General features: G+C 36.7%; 1 protein-coding gene across 3 annotated transcripts in view; it reads right to left on the reverse strand.

Annotated features, from left to right (window-relative positions):
- The window catches only part of klg (klingon), a 1,029,592-nt gene that overhangs the window by 340,118 nt on the left and 663,510 nt on the right, over nucleotides 1-25,964 (reverse strand). For all 3 annotated transcript variants that reach the window (XM_081726054.1, XM_081726053.1, XM_081726052.1), the window contains one exon: nucleotides 13,774-13,974. In XM_081726054.1, coding sequence (XP_081582180.1) covers nucleotides 13,774-13,974 — 201 coding nt within the window. The remainder of the gene's footprint in view (nucleotides 1-13,773; nucleotides 13,975-25,964) is intronic.

The raw sequence follows: 25,964 nt of genomic DNA on the forward strand, positions 1-25,964 counted from the left end.
AATTTTCATAAAAATGAATGAAAATGTTTAAATATATTTGTTAGTAGTTGTGAATAAATTAAATGTCGACTACAAGCAGGGAATTTGGGTTACTATTAGTGCTCTCAACGGGTCGGGTCGGGTTGAAGACCGACCCGGCCCGACCCGTGATCCGACCTGATTGACCTGACCCGACAACCCAACCCGATTGACCCGACAAGAGTGACCCGATCCGATAACCCAACCCGAGCTGACCCGATTGACCCAACCCGACAACCCGACCCGAGCTGACCCGACCCGTTTGAGAGCACTAGTTACTATTCAATTGAAATCCTTTATCGTTGCGAATTTTGTCGAGGAATTTGAAGCTTAAAATACATAATAAAACGATAATCTTGTTATCCTGTTCGGTTGCGAAACATGGTCACTTACACTGAGGGAAGAACGTAGATTGAAAGTACTGAAAGTACTTGAGAACAACATCCTGAGACGAATATTCGGACCCAAGAGGAACGGGAATGGTGAATGAGGGAAACTTCATAACGAGAAATTGCGTAACTTATACCGTTTACCGAACATTGTTAGGGTCATCAACTCTAGAAGACTCAGACAGGGAGATCATGTAGTCGGAATGGAAGACAGTAGGAATGCTTTCAAAGTTTTAAATGGAAATTCAATCGGGAAATGACCATTAGGAAGACCTAGAAGCACATAGGAGGACAATATTAAAATGGATCTCGCAGAAAAAGGAAAGAAAGCAGAAATTGGATCCAGTTGAATAAGGATAGAAATCAATGTAGAGCTTTTGTGAAAGCCACACTGAACCTCCAGGTTCCATAGGCCATAGAGTAAGTGAGTTAGGAATTGTTTGATGGGAAATTTTATTGTCTGAGACTTGATAACGAGTATGCTGAGAGTTAAAAATAAAAAGATTTTAAAAACGATTACAATAATAGAGATGTAGTGTTAATATGAGTAAGCTAATTTCAGCATTGAAACAAGGAACGTGATCGGTACAACTTTTGAATGCTTTAAGTGTTGTGTAGTAATTAGGGATGACCAGAACCGGTTCCTGATGGAACCGGTTTTCGGGTCTGAACGGATCCGGTTCTAGAAGATCCGGTTCCGAAACCGGTTTTTCAGATCCAGCTCTAGAACCGGTTCTTCGGATCCAGGTCTAGAACCGGTTCTTTGGATCTAGGTCTGGAACCGGATCCGGAACCAGTTCTGAAAACCGGATCTCCAAGAACCGGTTCCTCGTGGTCCAAAATTTTTTCTGGGGGCACAAGCGGGTCTGGGCGGGGAAGGCACAAGCGCATGGTCCTCTTTACATTTTTTTAAAGGTGAACTTTGTGCCTCCTTTACGGGTCTTTGGGGACTTTCGGATCCAGGTCTATAACCGGTTCCTAAGATCCAGATCTGGAACCGGTTCCTAAGATCCGATTCTGGAACCGGGTTTTCAGATCCAGATCTGGAACCGGTTCTTACGATCCAGTTCTGGAACCGGTTCTGAAGACCGGATCTCCGAGAACCAGTTCTTCGCGGAACCGGTTCCGCCGGAACCGGAATTTTTTGGCCATCCCTAATCACATCAGCAATAATAATATGCTAACTCTATGGTTCCAGGAAAAGGTACCCAATCTTCTTTGACTGGCAATACAATTTATAGATCGATCACATCATCACAACAGTCTACATACACAGCTGAAGCTTCATAACTCGGATTCCTTGATAACTAGAATCTTTTTTTTTTATTTATTTATTTATTTATTTTCTTGAACTCTCCATAACAATCTATCTTAAAATACCTTCTGTAAGTCGAATGTTCAATTACAATCTCAATAAATCGATTTTGAAAATTTTCATAATCATGTTTAAAAACCTCTTTAATTCAAAACTTTTGTATCTGTGAACCTCTATAAGTCGAATTTCTGTTGATGTGGCATCGATAACTCAAAGCTGTAACTCTATACTTTCGCATAATTGTCACTGTTACTAGTCTTGTCATTATTGCTTACGTGTACTGTAATTCTTTTACTCGTGTCTAGTATTGTACTCGCCATCTCATTTAATTTAAGGAACTTTTACAACTTCGAGTTCTCGAGATTGAACGAACAAAACTGCGAGTTCTCCAGGTTGAACGAATAAAACTGTGAGTTATAGAGGTTATATGGTCATTTTAAATGAGGAACGCAAAACCTCGAATTTTTATTGTCACCATCTTGATAACTCGAACCTTGATTACTCGAAAAAACCTCAATTTCTTATCTATTTCCTTCAACTTCGAATTATCAAGGTCCTACTGTATTAAATTTTTATTACAATATAAATTTATAATAACATTATAAGTTTATATATACTGTAGTGTTACCTAAGTATTGTCAGGTAGAATTGAATATTGGTACTACTGTTGATTGATACAGTGTGTCTCAAAATTCATTTTAACATATTCAAGGATTCATGCTAAAAAGAAAGTGACGGACAGTAAAAAAAGATTGCGTCCTAGAAATTTCAATTTCGTCCGGTAGACGGATGCTGGTCTACTGTAACATCTAACGACTAGATGTGTACCTTCTACTGCCTTTACAAAAAAAAAAAAAAAAAAATCTTTCGATTAGAGTTATCGCGTGGTGTAAAACAGAAGTAAGTCACCGTTACCAATTAAGATGTTAATGGAATGGATTGATTCAATTAACAAATTCCATTGAGATAATTGCTATTGAAAAAATCTGTTTCATTCAAGAGTTATTGAGTGGAGTAATGAACGTACTAATATTACAACCTAACAACATTACAATCTTATAAGGTTAACTAGCGTGATCCTGTTAACATTACAATCTTATAAGTTCCACTAGCGTGATCCTAATAACATTACAATCTTGTAAGGCCCACCAGCGTGATCCTAATAACATTACAATCTTATAAGGCCCACTAGCGTGATCCTAATAACATTACAATCTTATAAGGCCCACTAGCGTGGTCCTAATAACATTACAATCTTAAAAGGCCCGCTAGCGTGATCCTAATAACATTACAATCTTATAAGTTCCACTAGCGTAATCCTAATAACATTACAATCTTATAAGGCCCGCTAGCGTGATCCTAATAACATTACAATCTTATAAGGCCCGCTAGCGTGATCCTAATAACATTACAATCTTATAAGGCCCGCTAGCGTGATCCTAATAACATTACAATCTTATAAGACCCACTAACGTGATCGTAATAATTGCAATGGGAATTAATTTTAAAGGGAATTTAGCTACAAACTGAAATAATTTCTGTTAGACGTACCGCGCAATTGATTTGCTCTCAAGACATCCCAATTGGGAAAACGAAAAATAAAATCTTTAAGTTTTACGTCCGACGGTTATGTCGGCTAGGCTAGAGGAGACTGTGATTTTGAGAAATTAGTGAAATGAAGAAAGAGGGAGGAAACGGGAGAACGCGAGAAAACCCACGCACACGGTGTTTGTTCAGCACAAAACTCACTTGGCGCAAGCTGGGATGAGACCAAGGACCCCATGTACCGGAGGTGAGCACTCTACTATTGAGCCATCGCGGTCCCTATATCGCGATTGGGAAACGATCGGTAACCGCTCATTCAAGTAGCCAGATGCTGAAAAGAAACAATAACTTCAAACCAAATAACTTTATCTTTCAATTTAACGTCACACGATTATGCCCATTTGGCTAAGGAAGATAATGAATAAGCCAAGTGAATAATGATGGAATAATTTGGTGGAATGAGAATGCAGGAGGAAACGGAATATCCCGAGAAAACCCACGGCCATGGTGTTGTTCACCACAAATTTATTTGGGTGGGATCGAATTAGGGACCTCAACCACCAAAGGTAAGCGCTCTATTACTGAGCAACTGTGTCCCTCATCCCCCAGTGAACTTTAGTTGGTAGTTTTCATGATATAAATATAGTAAAGCAAAAGGAGCTGGAGACAACTTTACCTGTTATAAACTACTTTTGAATATTTATTTATTTACGTATTTGAATATTTATGAGGTTCCTCAGTTCCATTCAATCCCAAAAGATGGAGAGTGTTGCTCGGTTGATGATGATGATTTTCCACGCCAATTTAATGGGAAGAGTTTCTCATCTGTTGAAACATAAACCTACTTGAGACAACATGGAAAACAATATACAAAATTCCCATGTTACTATTAACATGTTACTTTCAAAATAACGTATTCTTCCCCATTTTTGTCAATGTTATTCATTAATTTAGTTGCTAACCTAGAAACAAGGAGAGTTAATATATACGCGGAAATAAGCGACTATATTTTAGCTTGGGATTAAATTGTGTTCTCTTCACAAAAGGCTTGAGGAAACAGTGGTTTATTAACTAAATAAAATGGCTACCAAATTTAATTTCGGATGTATCCGTCAGTCCCCGGAAACGACGAGGAAATTTGTTACGCTCATTCTTCTTTGCAGGTGCGGCTGCTTTCAAGCTAAGTATAGCCATAACGTGAAATTTATTACTATTTGTATACATGTGTGTGTTGGAGAGACGGTGTTTGTGTACGTGAAGTGGTAGTAGGTACTATGTATGTGCTTAAACGGAGGCGGTACAAGATATCATCATCATACGTGTGCTAGCGAAAAGCCTGCAGCTTGCTTTGTCACTGGCGAGGTCGTTAGTCTGGCAGGGTCTTGAAGTTCTGTGCGCCAAGTAAATGATTTAGCAGAACTTGCTAGAAAATTATTTTTCCTCTTAACTGCATGAATTTAGCGATGCTGAACTTGCCACGAATGACGGCGAGGTAGTCTATTCTACTTAAAGATGTGATCATCATACTGTTTGCAATCTATATTATTTCTAGTATTTTGGACTGTAGTTCAGTGGCGGATATAGAAGATAAAAACTGGGGGGAGTTACAGCCAGAACCCACACTATGATAGGTATATATGAGTTTACAATTTTTCAAGGGCCCTGCAGAATTTTCCAACTTAACTCTGTCCCTATGGATATTATGGCTAGGTTGGACGTCGACATTGTGGATCTCAAGTATTGTTTTTACACATGCATAACAGGAAAATTGCAACTGAAATCAGTGGCGTACGCAGGAATTTATTTCGAAGGGGTTCAAACTCTGTATGAGGGTATTTTATATTAAAATTCCTAAAATTACTCCTAAAATTAGGCTAAATTTACACAAAAGTCGAAATTTCGGAGGGTCCGGATCCCCAGGACCCACCCCTGCGTACGTCCCTGACTGAAATTATATCTAGTGTTTCAAACATGTTGCAATAAAGAATTAAAAGCAACACTTACTATAAACTTTCAAAAATATATAGACAATAACTTCAATTATTTTTGTCGCTCAAAAAACTGGGGTGTCTCGACCCCTAGCCCTGGGCTAGATCCGCCACTGCTGAAGTTCGCTAACACTTGAAATTCAAGTAGCTGTGGTCACAATTAATTTGTAATGCACCAAAAACATCGAAATTTTTGTCCTTCCACCGGGAGTCGAACCTGGAATTTTGGGACACCAACTATCAAAGTATGAAAATTTATGCCAGCCATTTCCATCACGATGATTTGCATTGTTATAAATCGTAGTCTACCTTCCCTACTGTCAGTAAATACATCTTGCAATATTCTACTGCCTAGTCACGGTACAATATTGATATAAAATGCACACTAGATCTACTACCCTTCTACTTTAGGAGAAAATCCCTCCTAAAGATAAAGATGCGTCCGCTCCATTCGGGATTATGTAAAGCTAAAGATATACCACATTGACTTGACACCTAGTTTTTCGTTCCAGGCGCTGCTATCGGCTGAAGGAATTCCACTCCCTTTCGCCAAAGCTCTCTCGCTTAGCAACAGCTGAACCCTTATTGGCTCAACGTGTGGGTGTGCCGAGGGTGTGAGCTTTAGTTCGCATTTTTGCCACGGCTCAAGACATTTTGGCAGCACTCTAGTGTTCCAAACTTAGTGAACTCCAGCACATGCAGAAGGTAACGGTTCACACCTTGCTTTGGGCGCCTTACCCTCCACATTGAGATCTTCGGAGGTACCCATCAAGGCTGGGTGAGCTGTTTAGATGTATTGGAACGAGGGTAAAAAGAGAAAGTCATGGTCGCACCGGAGATCGTACCCAGTACTTTCGATTGGTAGATAGACTTCATATCCCTGATACGTCACCCTGAGACTGAAAAATACAAACCACTTAAGTAACGGCCCGATTTGTGAGCCTGGGCCGCTCCACGCCATCTGTTAGTGATTGGTGGAACTATGTCCAGCCTAGCGAAAATTGGAGAAGCACCGGTCACAAAAATTGGGGACCACGCAGACGTGAGTCGAACGCTATAACCACTAGACTACGTAATTGAATCAAAATTATGAATCCTATTAGAGAATACACGTTAGTCATATAATGGGCCCCCATTAGAATATTGGTTTTGATTGTATCCCAGGAGAACATATATATATATATTACTCTCGCACTTTTTAAACAAAACTCGGGACTTTAAGACAAGAGCGTTAGTCACTACGCTACGCGGGCCTATAACACTCGTTTTCGAGGATATGATTTTTTTTTTAACTAAACTTAATTTTCTTCTAAGCTTAAGAAGAAAGACGATTAAGGTGGATCACTAGGTGTTCTCGGTGCTATGCTAATCGCTGCTTGAATAGTGCGGCATTGCCAGATACTGTCGAGTGTTTACTAATGCCAGATAATAAAGGAAGTAATCATGGAATTCTGCTTAGATACTTACTGGTGAAATTATTTTTCGACCTTCTACCGCGATTCCTCTTCTCGAACTGCAACGCTAGAATCCAGGAATTTTCTTATTGTGACTACTATAGTAAACGTACAAATTTGGCAACAACGCATTATGGCATTCTGCGCAAGTTTCGTCTCAAAATCTATTTCCTTAAATGTAAATTAATATTTAAATAAAATACGAAACATAACACGAAAAAGGTCAAACAATATATTTATTTCGTAATAAGACCATTACTTTAAAATACTTTACACATACGAATAAACATTTCATGAAACTGAGCACTTCTAGTAAGATCTAACAACAAGTGCCATCTTGTGTGCTCATTGTAAAACAAAACAAATGAAATAATTTCTTTTATTTGTTACATTTTTCGATATCAGGAGAGACAACCAAATGAATCAGTGTCTTGTGCTGTAGCTGAAACATTACTCTACCTTATAGTACAATGTTTATAATATGTAACGTTTCGTTGTGCAGTAGTTAAGGCAATGAGCTAAAAATATGTACCGACTTCCGGGTGGTGATCCACCTTAATGGGTACCATCAATTTAACCAAACGAAAATAATTACTGGCAACATTTGTGTGTGGAATCAATACCTTTCTTAGCCATCCTACATATCTTCTATGCAACGCAGTATAATAGAATCTGTTTAGGGATATGAGTGCGTTATGCATATTGAAGACTCAATCATACTTCCTAATGGAGAACCTTAAATCTTTTACGTAACTATTCAGTTAATACTTGACATTAAGCATCATAATTGCTTTCCTTATTTGAAACGGAAACTCGTTGGCATAGAAAAGAGAGATCAACATTCAAACAGTATACATTATAATAATGGTATAAACCTAAGCGTATAAAATACAAAATAGATTCTGCCTGATGGCTATTTGGCAGTTATAGCCAGAATAATCTAACAAGCTGTTAACCTCTGGCAAATAACATAAAAAGATAACAACAAATAAGCATTTTACAACGGCCATCTTTATATTTTTGTCTTCCCTACCAAAAAATATACTGCACATGCATGTCCCATATTACACCGGTTAAGAGCAATTGCTTTAGCGTCGGAGTATGCATTTCGCGTATACAACTGCATCCGATAAGCATCGGCAACGAACAGCAACAGACGCTGACCGGGGATGTACTCTGTGTAGCAAGCGTCGTTAAATTGAAAAGTGATGGCTCTTATACGTCGTGCAACGTTTATCTGCGTCAATAACGTTTTTAACGTATTTGTAGAAGGGCTTGTGAAATGGAGCACGCGAAGTAATAACGCGTCCTAGCTGCAGACAACTTCAAACACAAATGCTTTCAACACGCCTGCTTTTTTTCTGTTTTTCTGTTGTTTTTTTAAAACTCTTTCCTCGAATTATTTTAATGCCTCATTTTTCCTTGACGTTACATCAATAAAATTTTAAATATTATGCTTTGTTAGTTTAGCTTTCGTATATTTCAGCTCAGATCTAATACAATTTTCATGTTTTTGCTTTTTTTAGACTTTCGAACTATAATATGCTTTACATGGAACGCTTTACAGAACGTCCATCCGTTTTCCAACAGTTATCAAAGCAAAAACAAGAAGTGTTATAATATTTTTTTAAAAAAAATATATAGATTCAGTGTTCCAACAATAGGTTTCAATCTCTGGCCTTATCATTCTATTGAAACCGGAAGTGGTTCATTCTACCACTTCCGGTTTAATTAAGGATCCCATAATCTAAAATCGTAAAGGATATCGAAAAGTTTTCTTTTTTGCCCTTTTTTTTTCATGGACCCAGCGTAAAAATTATAGATTTCACGATCGTTCTTATCGTACTACTACTACTAGAACCGAAAGAAGTAGGTTTAACCACTTCCGGTTTGATGACAGCTTTCACAGACCGAAAATTTACGAGAGAGTGTAAAGATTTTCTTCCTTTTTAAGGTTTTAGAATTCTGAAATATGTTTCATGACCCCTACTCTTAGAAGCTCTGAGCTGAAGGTATCTTGACTAGAGCATAAAGCATAATTGCTCTATGCAAGCAAAAAGTTTTTTCAACTTACTTCCAAAATCGTAAACAGGCCGTCATATAGAAAGGATAGGTTTCTTTATAAAATAAAATAAAAAAAATCACAGCCTTATCCGGAGTCCCTCAAGGTTCAAATCTTGGTCCACTCTTATTTCTATTAGTCACAAATTATCTACCGTCTTGGATTCATTATTCTAATACTCTTTTATTTGCGGAGGACCTTAAAATATGCTTCAAAATTGATTCGGTTAAAGACTGTACAATATTAAGAGCTGGTGTGACAATAACAAGATTAAGTTGAACGTGAATAAATGCAAAACTCTTTCCTTTACCCACAAAGAGAACATCATTAAACATGAGAACTCTGTTGAAGGAAATATTTTAGAAACACCTAACTTAATTAAAGACCTATGAGTGCTATTTGATACTAAATTAAGTTTTACTTATCATATTGAAACAATTATTCATAATTCATACATAAATTTTGTCTTTATCATGAGAAGAGACAAAGGGTTTTAAAACGATGCTACATTAATGAAACTCTACTTCTGTTTTGTGGGATCGCTTTCGACACTTCCAAATAGTATAGTTTGGAACTCTTAATTGTAATTTCCGTCTCTTTTCCTTCCATCCTATTTTTTTCTTTTCTAAAACTAATCTAAAAAAAATACCACTGAAACATACATCTAATTAATTTTAAATGCGAACTTTAAATACCGAATTTTATGTCTTTAACCTTTAAGAGATTCCGAGATATGGACATTTCGATATAATAAAAACCTGCGTTAAAATGTCGAATAATACTTTCGATAAAGTGAATAGTTTCAAATATCTAGGATCAATATTAACATACCAAACCCATATTCGCGAAGAAATTAAAATGTCAACTAACCGCAGGGATCTTGTGTTATTATTCAAAATATTTTGTCGTCGTGAACTCTGTCGAGGAATTTGATGCTTAAAATATATAAAACAATAGTCACGTTTTTTGCACTGTATGGTTGCAAAACATGGTAGCTTCCTTTGAAGAAAGAACGTATACTGGAAGTATTTGAGAATAAAATCCTAAAACCAATATTCGGACCTAAGAGGAACGGGAATGTGAAATGGCGGAAACTTCATAACGAGGAACTGTATAATTTATATCGTTAGCAAACATTGTTAGAGTCATCAAATCTAGGAGGCTTAGGTAAGCAGGTCATGCAGCCAGAATGGAAGAAAGAAGGAACGCTTTCAAACTGGAAATCCAATTGGAAAACTACTATTAGGAAGACCTATAGTGCGTCCAGTAAGAGAACGTCTCTGACAGCTCGCAGTGACATTGCCACTACTCGCGTGTCAAGCTGTTTTCGGTGCAACTGTAATGGAAATTTAATTAATGGTATAAGACAGAGTGATCGTGGTTGGTAACACTGGTATCAAAGTAGGGGCTGCAATGTCCCACCGCATTTGGTAAGAAACGTCAGAGACCATCTCTTGTTGGCCGTGCTATAGGTACAGATCAGAGGACAGAATTAGGAATACATTTAGAAACTGGATCCAGTTGGCTAAAGACAGAGGTCAATGGAGAGCTTTTCTGAACGTAGCATTACATCTCCGAGTTCTATAAGTCATAGTTTAGAGTTAGTTAATTGTCTCCTTTACCTCCTCACCACCACCACCACGCCGAATTTCCAAATGAGCTTCCTTAGTGGTACTTTGCGTCACATATTCCTGTACTGTCCAAATTAAAATTTCTAGTTTGATTTAGGCGTTGGTTATTCAGTCAGTCACTTAAGACTTCCTCTTTTATGTAAAGAGAGAAATATGATTGACAATGTAAAGGAAAACAAACAAAACACAACACTGTGTATGGTATGATGATTATGTATTTTTGTTTATTTGTTTGTTTGTTCTTTTGTCAAGTACAACGTATACATGCAGTAAAAATGAGAGGAAATTTTATTTACTAATTACTGTGCTCTGGCTATTACAGCAGAATACGAATGTGTGGAAGACAATATTTTCCTTTCCTGAAGATCACTAGAAATTATATAAAGGAAATTACAAGAATCTGTTGAAATATATTTCCTAGCAACCACATACATAAACTTTCAGAGGATTTACATAACACCACCAACATAAGCAACCTGAATATCATACTAAGTTTAGAAAGTTTTAAAATATTGCTTAAGAAAAAAAACTAGTACGTCTGCTCCACTTGCAGTAAACAAGCAATTAGGTTCTCATATAACATAAGGATGAAGCACTGTGAATGCTAATTGCCTTTAGTGCGATTCGCAACACCCAGAAATACCGAGAATTAATTAATGATGTTGATTTCAGTTAATTTTCCCTACATTTGTCTTTACGTTTGTTGCTTGGAATATTGCGACAAATTGTTGGTAAAATATCATTCAAATTACAAGTCGAACTTCCTTTAGAAATGAAATGAAATGAAATCTTTGAGTTCAACGTCTCACTATTATGGCCTTTAGGCTAAGGGACACACATGATTAAGGTTAGTGTAAAGGGACAAGTTTTGCTGATAGATGTCAGTACAATCTTCGTATCACTCCCATGTATTTTTTACCTTTCACGAAGATTTACAATTTCTTTTACAAATTTCAACCTAGAGAGTTCACATTTTTAGAGAAGGATCTTCATAACCTATCAAAGGAAAACATCCGTGCCGATTTTTTATTTAGAATTTTCTTTATTGTTGAAACAGTTCCATTGTTAAAGACTTAGATAACCATTTCAACAATGAGGCAATTTCAACAATGAACAAAATTCTAAATAAAAAAATCGGCACGGATTGTTCCCTTTGATAGGTTATAAAGACCCTTCTCTAAAAATTTGAACTCCCTAGGTTGAAATTTGTAAAAGAAATTGTAAATCTTCGTGAAAGGTAAAAAATACATGGGAGTGATACGAAGATTGTCGTGACATCTATCGGCAAAACTTATCCCTTTAAACCAACCTTAAGGCAAGTGAATGATGATGAAAGAATTTTTGGAATGAGTTTGTGGAAGGAAATAGAAGTATCCCGAGAAAAACCCATGGACACGATGTTGTCCAAGAGAGGGTTACATCGCCGGAGATTGAACCAGGAACTCTACACACAAGAGGTAAGCACTGTGCCACTAAACCACCATGCCTCCAAATTTTATTTAATAATGTACTATCTGATCAACAGTATTCTCTTGTTTCTTGAGGTATTGACTATTAAAAAGAGAGAGAAAGAAGGAAAGAAAGAAAGGCTTTTGAAGATTATATCAGCCATGTCATTTTCTGTGATTCTCCAATTTAGAACAAAAAGAATCCGCTACATGCAAAATGATTCAAAAGATATTTCAGCTAATAACTTCAAATAATATTACACACAGAGAGACAGACAGACAGACAGAGAGAGAGCTTATTTACAAGAAATAGAAAAAAATGAAATGAAATCTTTAAGTTTAACGTCCCACGGTTATGCCGGTTAGGCTAAAGGAGACGCTGATAATGAGGAATGAGTGAAATGGTGGAGTGAAGAAAGTGGGAGGAAACGGGAGAACCCCGATAAAACCCACGAGCACGGTGTTTGTCCACCACAAATCCACACGGCGCGAGCTGGGATCAAACCAGGGACCCCAAGCACCGGAGGTGAACGCTCTACCACTGAGCCACCGCGCCCCCCTACAAGAAATAGAATGTTGCAATTTAATCATCATCGTCAGTTATTCTGCCATTATTGACAGATAACTTGCCGAAATTGAGAAGCTTCCTGATCCAACCTCTTCGTTTCCACGTACGATTTCTCTGTTTTGATGTCGTTCATTAATTATACTCTCCTTCGTCCCCTCCCTCTCTTTCCTGCCACTATACCCTCAATCACATCCCTCATGACAAAGTTCCTTCTTAGCCAATGTCCCAGCCAGTTTCTTTTCCTCTACTTAATATCTAAAATTGTTCTTTTCTTCGCAACATTTCTATCGCCCTCTCATTTGTTCTCCGCTCGACCCAGCTAATTCTCTCCATTCTTCTCCACACCCACATTTCAAAACCTTCCAGTCGTTTTTCATTTTTACGTAATGTCCATGTTTCTGACACGTACAGCACAATACTCCACACGAAGGATTTTATGAGTCTTTTTCTTAACTCTTTATTCAAGGTCCCACAAAATAGTACTTTCTATCTCCTAAAGTATTCTTTCGCCATTGCTGTCCTTGCTTTTATTTCACATTCACACTTCATAGTTGACTGCAATTGCAAACTCATATATGGAGATTGAAGCTCGATATTGAATTCTATTAAAAGGATTACCATCTTTTCTCTACAGGGTATGTGTACTTTATCTTTCACTAATAGGTTATTATTTAAAGAAAAATAACAGACACATCGAAATTATATTTGTTTAGGCCTTTTTGAGTACGAGTGCACTTTCATTCCCCTTTGTTGTTCATGATGAAATAGCATACTTAAAATCGTGGCTTTTAAGCTAACTCTATGGCCTATGGAACCCGGAGGTTCAATGCCGCGTTCACAAAAGCTCTGCACTGATTTCTGTCATTAGCCAACTGGATCCAGTTTCTACTTTGTATTCCTATCTCTGCGAGGTCCATCTTCATATTGTCCTCCCATCTGTGTCTAGGCCTTGCTACGCTATGGTAAAAGCAGATGTTAAACGTGTTAGGTTTGTTTTCAATTCCGAGAAAACGAGCACCAGTGTATTACTATTACATTGCAAAGACCTTTCCAACTGTTGTGAAAACAAAGAACAACGTGAGAAATGAAAATAAGCCGGCCTAGATAAGACATCAGACTGCAAACAATGGTAAAATTGCAATGTCGGCAGCGTCCCGACACACGAGTGGATGCAGAAATACTTACAGAGTCGGCTCACAGCCAACATAAGACCGCAAAGGGTTAGAACAACAAACAACTCTCTGTTGTCTCCTGCAAACGTGAGTTCCCAGACAACCATTAATTTCTTATCAAATATTCTATAATTGTTATTTTATTATAATAGAAGTATTGCATTTTATCGTGCCAGTACTTACCAAGTATCTCCACTGTGTGAATTTGGTCCTTGGGCTCCTGTGTACTTATTTGACACACGTAATCACCAGCGTCCTGAGGTTTTACATCTTGAATCTCAAGGTTGTATCCGTCGACCAACCGAAGTCGTTTATCTCGCGAAATCATAAGGTCCTTCGCCGTCAGCACTGAACTTCCGCGTTTCCACAGTAATACATACGAACCTGCAATACAAGATTTAAAGTTCAAATTATAATCTCATTTACAAATATTTGTTATACCGTAATAAGGTACTCTAAAATACATTGTAAGAATACAAGTTTGATTATAGCTTGAAATAAATTGTTGGATTTCCATGAAAAAGTTAAACGATATTGTAAAATTACTTTTACCATGTAAAATACCTTGATAAGGTCATAAGCAAAACAATTTGGTAGATAGAATTTGGTTTTTCCCTACAGCCTTTCATTATAAATGTCTTATATAGAATATAACATACAAAGTCGTTATAATGGTGGTCCAAAAACTAGTACAATGTTTCTTTATGTACTTTGTTTGAATAAATACGTGTTTTAAGGTCTAGGCAGTAAATGAAAGAAGATAATGATACCACACAGCCCTAGGCAGGCTAAATATGCTGACTTCAAAGCTCCTAGCAAACTAAGAGGTTTGGGTTAAATCTCTCAAAGCTCCAACCAAGCTAAGAGGTTTTCGGATAAGTCAAGTCTCTCGAAGCTCCAAGCAAGCTGAGAAAGGAAGATGAGCAGCCAAAACTGATGCCGATAAAGGTCTTACAGCTTGTTTTATACTCTCTTTTAAACAACAGTGGCACTAGTGTTCCTGTCACACGACCTGATAAGAACTTATGTAGTTCATTTACTTATAGTTGTTGTAATAAAAAAGCACGTACATTTATTTATAAATAAAAAGCTCGTGTTGTTGGTTACAAATATAGATTAACGTGTAGGATATTATACAATATAACCATGCGTCACATTATTTTAGTCATGTATGACGTACACACAACACAATGACGTATTATCGTATTGCATGAACTTTCTTTATTGTATTCTCTACTGAATAGTTGTTAATTAATATGAAACAATCCAATGTTGCCTCCGCAATTTGAACGCCTCAGAAGGCGGAACAACTTTAAAAATCGGAACGAAAAATTAGAGCGAGCAAATTTTGCCTCGAAATACCAATGTCCAGACGCTGTTCATGTGCAAGTTTCCTAGAAAAGCACTTACCTCTTGTTATCATGAAATGTAACATTCCCTCTAAGCAGTAATCTATCTCGTCCTCACACAACCTCCACATCAGAAACACACTCACTAGAAGGAGGGTCACTGGATTCACATACCCCAAAAGCTTCCTAATTCTACATACATTTGTACTCTTTATTAATAACTATAGAATACTTGTTTAAGAGAGAAATGATTGGTGTAGCATGAAAATTTGATCTTACACTTCATCTGTACTCTTTCTCTTATAAAAACAATCTAGTTCTATCATTTTTCTTTCTGAAAATATACGTAGGTGGAAGTATTTTACAATTACTTATCGTCTTTTTGGGTGTAGAATAATTAATAACCGTTAAATATTACATAGACATAATACCTTGCTTGTAGTTTTGGATCCCTCCCTACAAACTTAGATCCTTGCCAACAAAAAATTTCTCTATGTGCGCCTGCTCTACATACACCCTCACTACCTTTTCATAAAAGAGTAATACAGTTCTTAAATATTTTTAATTTTATTAATTTGTATTTTCATTCAAACATCATATTAGTACTTGTTAATACCTCCTTAAAATCCAGTATATTTACTATTCAAATTAATTTGAAAATACTTGAAACAGATTAATCCAATTTCTATCGTCATAAAGGGATATTTTTTCTTGGAAATTCGACAGGATTTTGGCAAGGATTAGATTTGGATTCCAAGATATGATTATCAGAACCAAGCGTCACTTAATTTAACCATAATCTGATTTCGATTCCCTGTAACACAAGATTATGTTGAATACCTAAAAAACAAAATGAAATTAGAATGCTTAGTTTTTGGACAAGTGTTCTTTTCTGGGACCTCAAATCAGGGAATATTCAGTCACCGGGAGTCTAACACAAGTCTGTTACACTCAAGGCGAATGTACTAATCATATACTATGCAGCTAAGACTGTAAAATATTATTATTTAGTTATTTTATTCTCAACGAAGTAGACAAGCTTCATGTAGAAAAACCAAGGATTTTTAGGAAAACTAAAAATGGATCCAAAAAATTGCGATCTTGATCAATAATTAGTTTTTGGATTAGGGGCCACAAAACTTTTGAACGGCCCTTAAACCGAGTTTTCGTATTTTCTACGAAATAAGCACATCATACTGAGTTAAGTGATAGTTTAAGTTTGGTTATCTATATGTAGTTCTCCAGATATAAGGCTTACATGAAAAATTTTGATTGAAATATATTTCATTTTCTAATCCAAAAAAAAAAAAAAAAAAAAGAAAAAGAAAAAATGCGTTGGAATTCTTTTAATGAATAATCTCAGCACAAAATGAGAACAACAAGATAATGAACAGATTACATCTAATATAAATGTAATAATAAATCATAAATAGACAATTTAAATGAAGTTCGATTTTTCTACTAGCCATTTTAACTTTCAATGATGATGATAATATGGGATTAATAAGCCCTTTAATTGCTTTTATATTCAACTTCAGTTACATTAAAAGAATAAAACTGTATGCAATCCTAGTCCGATGATAACATGTTTTGAATTTTTTTAAAAAAATATATATCACTTCGGATTATATTTTGCTCCACAAAGAGATTAACATCGTTTAGGAAAAAAAAATTGCACGAGCTTTTTGTTGTTTACAAATTACGTACGTTCCATCGAATAAATTTAGGAAGTTCCGCCTAAATTCGGAATTAACAACCTCCACTGAATTATTAAGCTCCTTAGCATAAGCAAGAGGTGTTGATCGATCTAAATTGGGAACGCAGTGTTAAAACCTTCAGAAGACATTATATACATGTATACGCCACACCCATCAGCTTCAACAACATTAGCAAGGAAGGGGGGGAGAAAGTCAGTCCTGATGCAAATCAATATTTTTGTTCTCCCCCCCCCCACTCATATTTCTTATTATCGGATTCTGTTGAAAATGCAAGCAAAACATTGTAGAGGTAATGTATTGAATCCTTCACACAAAGTAGCATGCCCAGAAATAATGCTTAACGAAGCAAAGTTTTCTCCAGGCGGAAAAGATTACTGGAATAAAAACTCATCCACTCCTCGAAGCTAAAAAAACATGGAAACTTACTTTCTGTGTTTGTCTGGAGAATTAATACTATAAAAAACGTATGATGAGTTTTTTTCGCCCACAATTTGTGATGTTTCATTAGGCTTCCTAACTAGGTTATGCATAAAAATCAGAAAGTTTATAAAACGGATACACTAGTCTGTCTGTGAGTCTGTCTGATGATAGTCGTGGGAGCAAAACCTGTCGAGAAGCGGTTGTATGAAATCGATTCAAAGGAATAGGTTCTATCTCATCCGTTAACCCTCAACCCAAACCGGAAGTGGGGGTCGGTGGTAGAACGCTTACCTCTGGTGCGTGGGACCCTTGGTTCCGTCCCCAGCCAAGTAAGTTTGTGGTGGACAACATTGTGTCCGTGGGTTCTCTCAGGATACTCCCGTTTCCTCACACATTTTGATTCTACCGATTTTTCCATCATCATTCTCTTGCTTTAATCATCGTTTCCCTTCTCCCAAATGGCATAATCGTTATATCCTTTTTTACTTATAGGATACATGAGTTTTTGTAACGATAGCTTAGGTTACCTGAGGTATAGTAAAAGTAGGTTAGGTTACCTAAGTTGCAATAAATATGTTAGGTTACTTGAGCTTTCGTAAATGTAGATTAGGTTCCCCGAGTTTTGGTAAATCTATGTTAGGTTATCTAAGTTTCAGTAAAGGCAGGTTACTTGAGCTTTGGTAAATATAGCTAATGTTACCCGAGTTTTAGTAAGTGTAGGTTAAGTTACTTGAGGTTTAGTAAATGTAGTTTAGGTTACCTGAGGTTTAGTAAATGTAGCTTAGGTTACCTGAGGTTTGGTAAATGTAGCTTAGGTTTCCTGAGGTTTGGTAAATGTAGCTTAGGTTTCCTGAGGTTTGGTAAATGTAGCTTAGGTTATCTGAGGTTTGGTAAATGTAGCTTAGGTTATCTGAGGTTTGGTAAATGTAGCTTAGGTTATCTGAGGTCTGGTAAATGTAGCTTAGGTTATCAGAGGTCTGGTAAATGTAGCTTAGGTTATCAGAGGTCTGGTAAATGTAGCTTAGGTTATCAGAGGTCTGGTAAATGTAGTTTAGGTTACCTGAGGTCTGGTAAATGTAGCTTAGGTTATCTGAGGTTTGGTAAATGTAGCTTAGGTTATCTGAGGTCTGGTAAATGTAGCTTAGGTTATCAGAGGTCTGGTAAATGTAGCTTAGGTTATCAGAGGTCTGGTAAATGTAGCTTAGGTTATCAGAGGTCTGGTAAATGTAGTTTAGGTTATCAGAGGTCTGGTAAATGTAGTTTAGGTTACCTGAGGTCTGGTAAATGTAGTTTAGGTTACCTGAGGTCTGGTAAATGTAGTTTAGGTTACCTGAGGTCTGGTAAATGTAGTTTAGGTTACCTGAGGTCTGGTAAATGTAGTTTAGGTTACCTGAGGTTTGGTAAATGTAGCTTAGGTTACCTGAGGTTTGGTAAATGTAGCTTAGGTTGCCTGAGGTTTGGTAAATGTAGCTTAGGTTGCCTGAGGTTTGGTAAATGTAGCTTAGGTTACCCGAGGTTTGGTAAATGTAGCTTAGGTTATCTGAGGTTTGGTAAATGTAATTTTGGTTATTTGAGGTCTGGTAAATGTAGTTTAGCTTACGTGAGGTTTGGTAAATGTAGCTTAGGTTACCTGAGGTTTGGTAAATGTAGCTTAGGTTGCCTGAGGTTTGGTAAATGTAGCTTAGGTTACCTGAGGTTTGGTAAATGTAGCTTAGGGTTACCTGAGGTTTGGTAAATGTAGCTTAGGGTTACCTGAGGTTTGGTAAATGTAGCTTACGTTACCTGAGGTTTGGTAAATGTAGCTTAAGTTACCTAAGGTCTGGTAAATGTAGCTTAGGTTACCTAAGTTTCAGTGGAGGTAGGTTAGGTTACTTGAGCTTTGGCAAATGTGGGTTAGATTACTAAGTTTTGGTAAATGCAGGTTATGTTACCTAAGTTCCAGTCAAGGTAAGTTAGGATACTTCAGCTTTGGTAAATGTAGGTAACGGTAAGTTAGCTTCAGTTAATGAAATTCAGCTCAGGATAGCCTAGTTTTACTAATATAATGTAGTCGAATTGATCAGAGTAGATTAATTTGGACCAGAAAAGAATCAATGGGAAATTTTGTTTCTATGGTGATCCTCCTTTGGCTTAATTAGACCTACAATGAGCGAATGAGGTTTACGTTTCACGTAATTTCCCGTTAATCACATGCTTACGAAATTATTTTTAAACGGTTGTATTAAAATGTCTCAACGAGTTCCTAATACCACTTACAGATTAAAATATATACAATATGGAGTACCTTAGGCAAAAATACGTGAAACACAATGTATTAATTGTTTGTTATCTTAAAGCAGATGAGGCGTTTCACTGATTAGAGAAGCCATCAAGCGTAACAATGTGCACGTGTAGCTGGCTTTGATAAATGACTGCTTGCACTCATTTGCCATCTTTATTTGACAGTTCTAGAGAGGTAACGCGGGAGTTGAACGGATTGTTATGCTTTTCATAGCGCCAATGGATTTCTTTTAAGTCTCATAAGCAACGCCTCATTTCGCTGTTTACGATCATCATAAATAGGGTGGATCGAAAGGGGAGATTAGTTGTACGTAAGAATATTGCACATAATTTTCAGAAAAAAGGTTCTATTATACTCAAGAAATTCTCAAGGGTTTCCATTATATTGTTTTAGTATTTATTTCTGTTACTTATAGCTATAAGTAGTTTTTCTTTATATTGATGGGATTTATACAAGATAAACCGTAAAAGAAACCAGATACAGTTTACGATTTTAACCAGGCTTGCAATATTACATAGAAGAGAGTGATCAACACTTCAGGGGACACAGTATATAGTAGTTAGAGCGTTGGATGCATGTCCGCGTGGTCCCGAGTTCTATTCCCAATTTTCGGCGTCCACTCAGCATCGTGAGGAGAATTGGAAAGGTACGTCAATAAACGACCTGACAGTTACTGGGTCTAGAAAGTTCCAGATATACCTATTAGAGACAAGGCAATGCAACGCATTGACTACGTGTTCGTCGTTACACTTGACGTAGTTCAGCCAGTAGCTAACAGATGGCGCTGAAGCGGGTCAGGCTTACAAAGGACTGTTACGTCAAGTGATCAAGTCTTTATTGATCATGATATACTTGTTCAAATTTGTTAGAATGAATTTGCAATTAAATAGTCAAAAGCATAAGAATTCTAGATATCGAAGAAACTAACTTCATGTAAATGCGGGCATTTATTCCGAAGTTGGGCGTCCGCTTTCGCCACGTTTTTTCGCTGTTATCTCCTTTCCACCCTTTCTGCACTTTGTTATTAGGTTCATTAATCCGTGTTCTTCACAAACTTTTAAAAGATTTTCCTCGTTATCAACGTATTGCTTCACAAATGTTAAAATTGTTAGTTCATTGCCCTTGTACATTCGCCATGTTGATAATATAAATGCTCGTTTCTTTCCCACAATGCAATTGTTCGGTTACCTTGCGTCAATAGTTCCCTCCGTTCGCCGTATAGTCCCATGTTTATAACCGCTTATATATAACAAATAAACAGATTTTTCGACACTCTTATATATTATCAAGCACCCAAATGATCAAATTATCCATATCTTTCCTGTAAATTTTAAAAATTTTGCTGGAAACGGACGCCCAAATTTGGAACTTAACCCTAAATGCGTACCTTTTCAAGGGAATTCTCTTGGAAATTTTAGGCTCTAAGAGTCCACTAATTAACAGATATTTATTTAACCCATCAAAACTTCACTATTTTATTAGGATCATGCATCACGTTTGACCATGTTTCCGTTTGCAGTCATATTCTAACTGTTATTACAAGGATCTGACGCAACATATGCGACATCTAACGACTGCGTAAAACATTACTCACCTGCTGCGGACTGGCGGTAAATTCGAATAAGAAGTGCAATATAATGACGTACTATCATACTTTTTGAATTCCCATCGCATAATCACACTTCAGTTGCCCGTAGTGATAGAACAAAACTCCTATAAGGAAGTCTAACAAGGCCATAACTTTAATAAAGTTATAAGTATTTAAGAGTCTTCATCCCGGCGAAATTAAAATACCGCTAATTTTACAGTAATTATGTGATATCTTCAAATAGATAAAAGATAACCGAAATATGAAACAAGAGCGCCCTAGACAATATTATTTTACATGAGAAAACGTTATCCCGACTCACTTATCTGCTTTCGATTTCGAGCCATTTTGAAAACCGGCATTTATTTTCGCGTTTCTAAATAGCTGAAAACGGAAAGCCATTAGGAGATTTGTGATAACGGTACCTCACGCAAAATAATATTTTCTAGGGCGCTCTTGTTCCATATTTCAATTATATTTTATCTATTTGAAGATATCACATAATTACTGTAAAATTAGCGGTATTTTAATTTCGTCGGAATGAAGACTCTTAAGGCCTAAGTGCCAAATGTATTAGATACCATACCTAGATGACGAAGGGGTGTCTATCCACATAAGACATATTTCTAGCGTGATGACGTGATATTAAATGAGCACGCCCAAGGTATTCGAAAGAGCCATCATATATCATTTAAACTGGGCTATTATTTTGAAGCTATAAGCTTTAGCTATATGTGTAAAACTCTTCAATTGTACTGAAATCTCTCTAAATGCTTCTCCTGCAAAATTATACTTTTGGCGCTTACGTATGTACGTCATGTAAACTATGTTGTGTCAGTTCTATCTCAAAATAGCACAGGATTTCCCAAATTATGTACTTGAAAGTTGTGCAAAATAATGATAACTTTACTTCCATTTCTAGTGGCAAATGAGGTAATTTAGATTATGGAACAAACTATCTGGAGCTTAATTTTGCACCTCGTACAATTTTTGGTAGTATAAAATTCTTTTCAAATTTTTGTAAAGCAAAGATGTTACAGCATACGCCGTAAGCGAATTTCAGTTAAATTGTCCAGCGCAGTGATTTGAAATCAGAGTTTCCGATTTGACATCAAAGATACTATCAATTTACGAGTTTTCTCCACTTTCTTTCAACTGAATTTATGTTGGTTCCAGATAAAAGCACTCTAGGACATTGCGAATATCAAGAAAAGAGAATTTGAAAGCATTGAGAGACGCTTGCAGAATTCAATTCAGTTGTGTTAGCCAATAAAATCAATGCATCAAATTGCCTGAAGCTTTCTCTTTTCAGCTCCTTTCTTCCCTTTTAACCAGTACTTTCTTTCATTTTGTCATTCAAAAACGGTCGCCCGTTGTCACATTTCATCAACTCTCTTTGCATCGAGACTTATTCTTGGAAAGTTATTTTTCTTTTCCTGCGTTTTTTTTCTTATTCTTATTTGCTTTGTGAGATGTGAAACTTTTGTTAGACGAAGACAAGAAAATCAGAACTTTCGAAGGAATAAAGAGAAAATTGAATATATTGAGCCATGCAGTGACAAGGACTTACTCAATTCATATTGACAATCGTAAAAAATATTATATATGCTGTGTATATATACACCTTAGTTTCCTGGAACTTGGCTCTCTTATTTATAATTTCTAGCATTTTTAAAATTGTCATATGCTGTCATTTTTAAAAATTGTTTTTCAGTGCTCTGCCCAAAGACACGTTCTAGCCCACCTACCCTAACGTAGCTATTGTCTCTTATACCAACAGAACAGAGTTAGGGTTGTCAGTTGCTTTAGGGATATAGTAGCCTGGTAACTACAGGGTGATTCAGAAAGTAATGCCTCCAAACCTACTATTTTACCAATAGTATTGCAAACATTCTGAACTGTTTATCTGATGTTTAAGCTATAAAATATCACTTGTTTCACCTTCCTATTTCTTCTCGTTCCAGAGTAATGGAGCAATCCATGACATTTACTGCTGACGTCAGCAGGTTGTCATTGAATTTTTGGCTGCGGAAGGTTCTGCACCTAGGAACATCCATCGCCAGCGACGAGTCGTGGATACACCATTACGACCTGGAAACGAAGCGTCAATCGTTGGAGTACCGCCACACGTCCTCTCCTCCGCCAAAAAATATTCAAAGTTGTACCATCTCTTGGCAAAGTGTTGTTGGCATTGTGCTTCATCCTGCCTAGAGTGAGGATCTTGCGCCCTTCGACTTTTGGCTCTTCTCCAAACTTAAGGATCACCTTAAGGGCCAGCACTACAGTTACGACGCGGAGGTTGAAGCAATATTTTGGCAATGGTGCTGCCAGCAGCCTCTACAATTCTTCGCCGACGGCATGAAAAACCTTGTTTCACGTTGGCGCAACTGTAATGGGGACTATGTTGAAATATGATGCCACCATTTGTAGCTGACACTGCAAGCTTTCCACTGATACTTGTATCGGTGCTATCTGTCAAACACAAATAAAGGTTTCACCTTGGAGGCAGCATTACTTTCTGAATCACTATTGTACATGCTGGAATAGAGTTACAGGTTAAGATTTGGGATTAGGTATTATGTATGCAAGAATTTCATATTATGTACTCTAGGATGGTCCTTATTTATATGGGGAAAAATAAATTTAGGAATTTCCTTGGTCTCACCCCCTAAAATGGTTCCATATGGGACAAAATTAAGCCAGGAGAAAAATTAGATCCATTGAATAATTTTAAATGGTGCCCCAAACGACCTAAAATTTTGAATGCGTTTACAATACATAGTATATGGGGAAAAGCTGGAATAAACTCTTGTAATTTACAAACGGCTTAAGGGAATCGAAAGATATCTTGGATATTGGAACTAGAGGTAATGAACAACCAAATTTTGTATAGCATTATTATGGCACCCATCTTGAAGTCCGCCATCTTGAATTCAGCTCAAACTTTTCAAATAGGAAGAGGGTCATGTTACATATCATTTTGAGATGGCGTTTTCCCAGAAGCACAAATCTCGTATTATTTTCAAGCTACCAATAATCTTCTAAGAGTTATTGCGTGTGAAAAACGAAATGCTTCGATGTAATGTTATTTTATTGTAGTTAGGGCCACAGATTCGTAAGAATTTTGGAAGTATTTTACATAAACTGGAAACAAACTGCTAGAGAAAGTTAAATCTTTGTTTCCCCATGAACTACCAATAAGTTTTTCCATCAAGAGGATTCATAGACCATTATGAGGAAAAAGAAAAAATATAACATGGAAGAAATTGAAATATCCCTTATTTATGTAGTACTGTAGCTTTGGGGTAAGTTTTCAATAGGTTTTCAATCTTATATACTACACAGTTCACTTTTGTCACATCTAGAAAAAGATTATCTATGAGAATTCATTATGTGCAAAAGAAACTGTTTCTGATACTCATTTTTCGTAAAAATGATGTTGTAATCTTCTGTTAGTTTCACTCCGCTTTCTGCTGCATCGTTTATTACGGAGATGAATTTAACTATTGTCTTTCCTTGAAGATAGTCATTGTTATCTGACCATGAAATCGGATCACTCAAGAAACCCTTTGGGTATTATAAATCTCACGAGAAAAAATTGTTTGTTGTATCAAAATCACTGACTTCTCTTTTCGCAAGAATTGTTAAGGTATTATCCTTGCGTCAAGCCTCTTTGCTTCTTCACGGTTTCTCTTTACAGTTTTAATTCTTTCAACCAATTTTTGTTTTTCTTAACTATGTTAACTTCATCATCAAAAAACTCCAATGCTATGTATTCCTCCTTCAAGTACCAGAGATGCAGAGAAAATTTAGAAAGAGACACTTCAGATAATTCATTATCTATTTGCCTATAACTGTACAAAGCTTTCAAAAATTGCAGGTCTTGTAATGATGAATGGGATACTTGATCACATTTAAATCAAGCTTGGACATATAGTCGTATCAGAAAAATGCATGCTCTCCGACGACCCGTTTCTATCTGCTTCGTTAAACGAAAATGTTGGCGAAAGAGAAATATTTTTAAACAGTACATTGCTTTTCCCATCTACCTTGCATGGTGAATTGCTCCAGGCAAACGAAAGAAAACTCTTTGAGGAGGTATGCCATCCAAGAATGTCAGTTCTAAAATTTTACTATAATCTTCTCTGCGGTGTCCTGCTTCTACAAGTTTGATAGCAAAATTCAATACTTCATTTCTTACATCTGAAATGTTGTTCCTTACATCATCATCAACATCAATTCTGGAATAAAGTTAGTACAATCTATTTTAGACCAATCGCTCTGAAAATGCTTAAATAGGGGAAATTCCAGTTCAGATGCAAACGAAACACAACACTTGTCAAATACACATTTTAAAAAACCTATTCATAAATGTAGTGTCTACAAGGAAGGTATAGAAGATCATTTTGGAGCATCTCCTCTAGCAGAATGCAAGCACCGTTCACATGACACATATTGCAGGGAATAGTGTGACAACAAGCTGCCTGCACGAACTTTACCAAGTTCCATTCTTCAAGCTAATGAACTGTACTAGAAATAATATGTTCGTTCTCCTCTTCATGATGACAAACTGAGAACACCAATTAGCCTCTCATGAGCATCTCCTGTAATAAATATTGATAACCCGTCGATAGTCTCTCTGCCTATAACTGTACAAACGGAATTCGGCAGTAGTTTTCCGTCTCATTGCACAACTAACGCACTTGATGCACTCCGAAATTGTTTTTGTGGTCTTATGCAACTTCGCTACGGATTTTCTCTCAGCATCGATGCATATTTATTACTAGTTCCTTTACATTATGGCCTAATGTTTCTGCAGTCGCTGTCAGAATATGTATTCTCGTTCTATCAGTGGACTTGTATCGATCAAGAACAGCAACCTGTCTTGGAGTTTTAAAATTAGTTTTTCCCCTTTTACATCTCTTGCAGGGTCCGGGCGCACACAAGCACATATTTACATTTTATCTTACATACTCAACTGGGTTTTCCTCTTCATTTCTTGAAATGCTTATCTCCGT

Source organism: Thermobia domestica, chromosome 9 (assembly GCF_964235325.1).
Source record: "Thermobia domestica chromosome 9, izTheDome1.hap1.1, whole genome shotgun sequence".
Lineage (NCBI taxonomy): Eukaryota > Metazoa > Arthropoda > Insecta > Zygentoma > Lepismatidae > Thermobia > Thermobia domestica.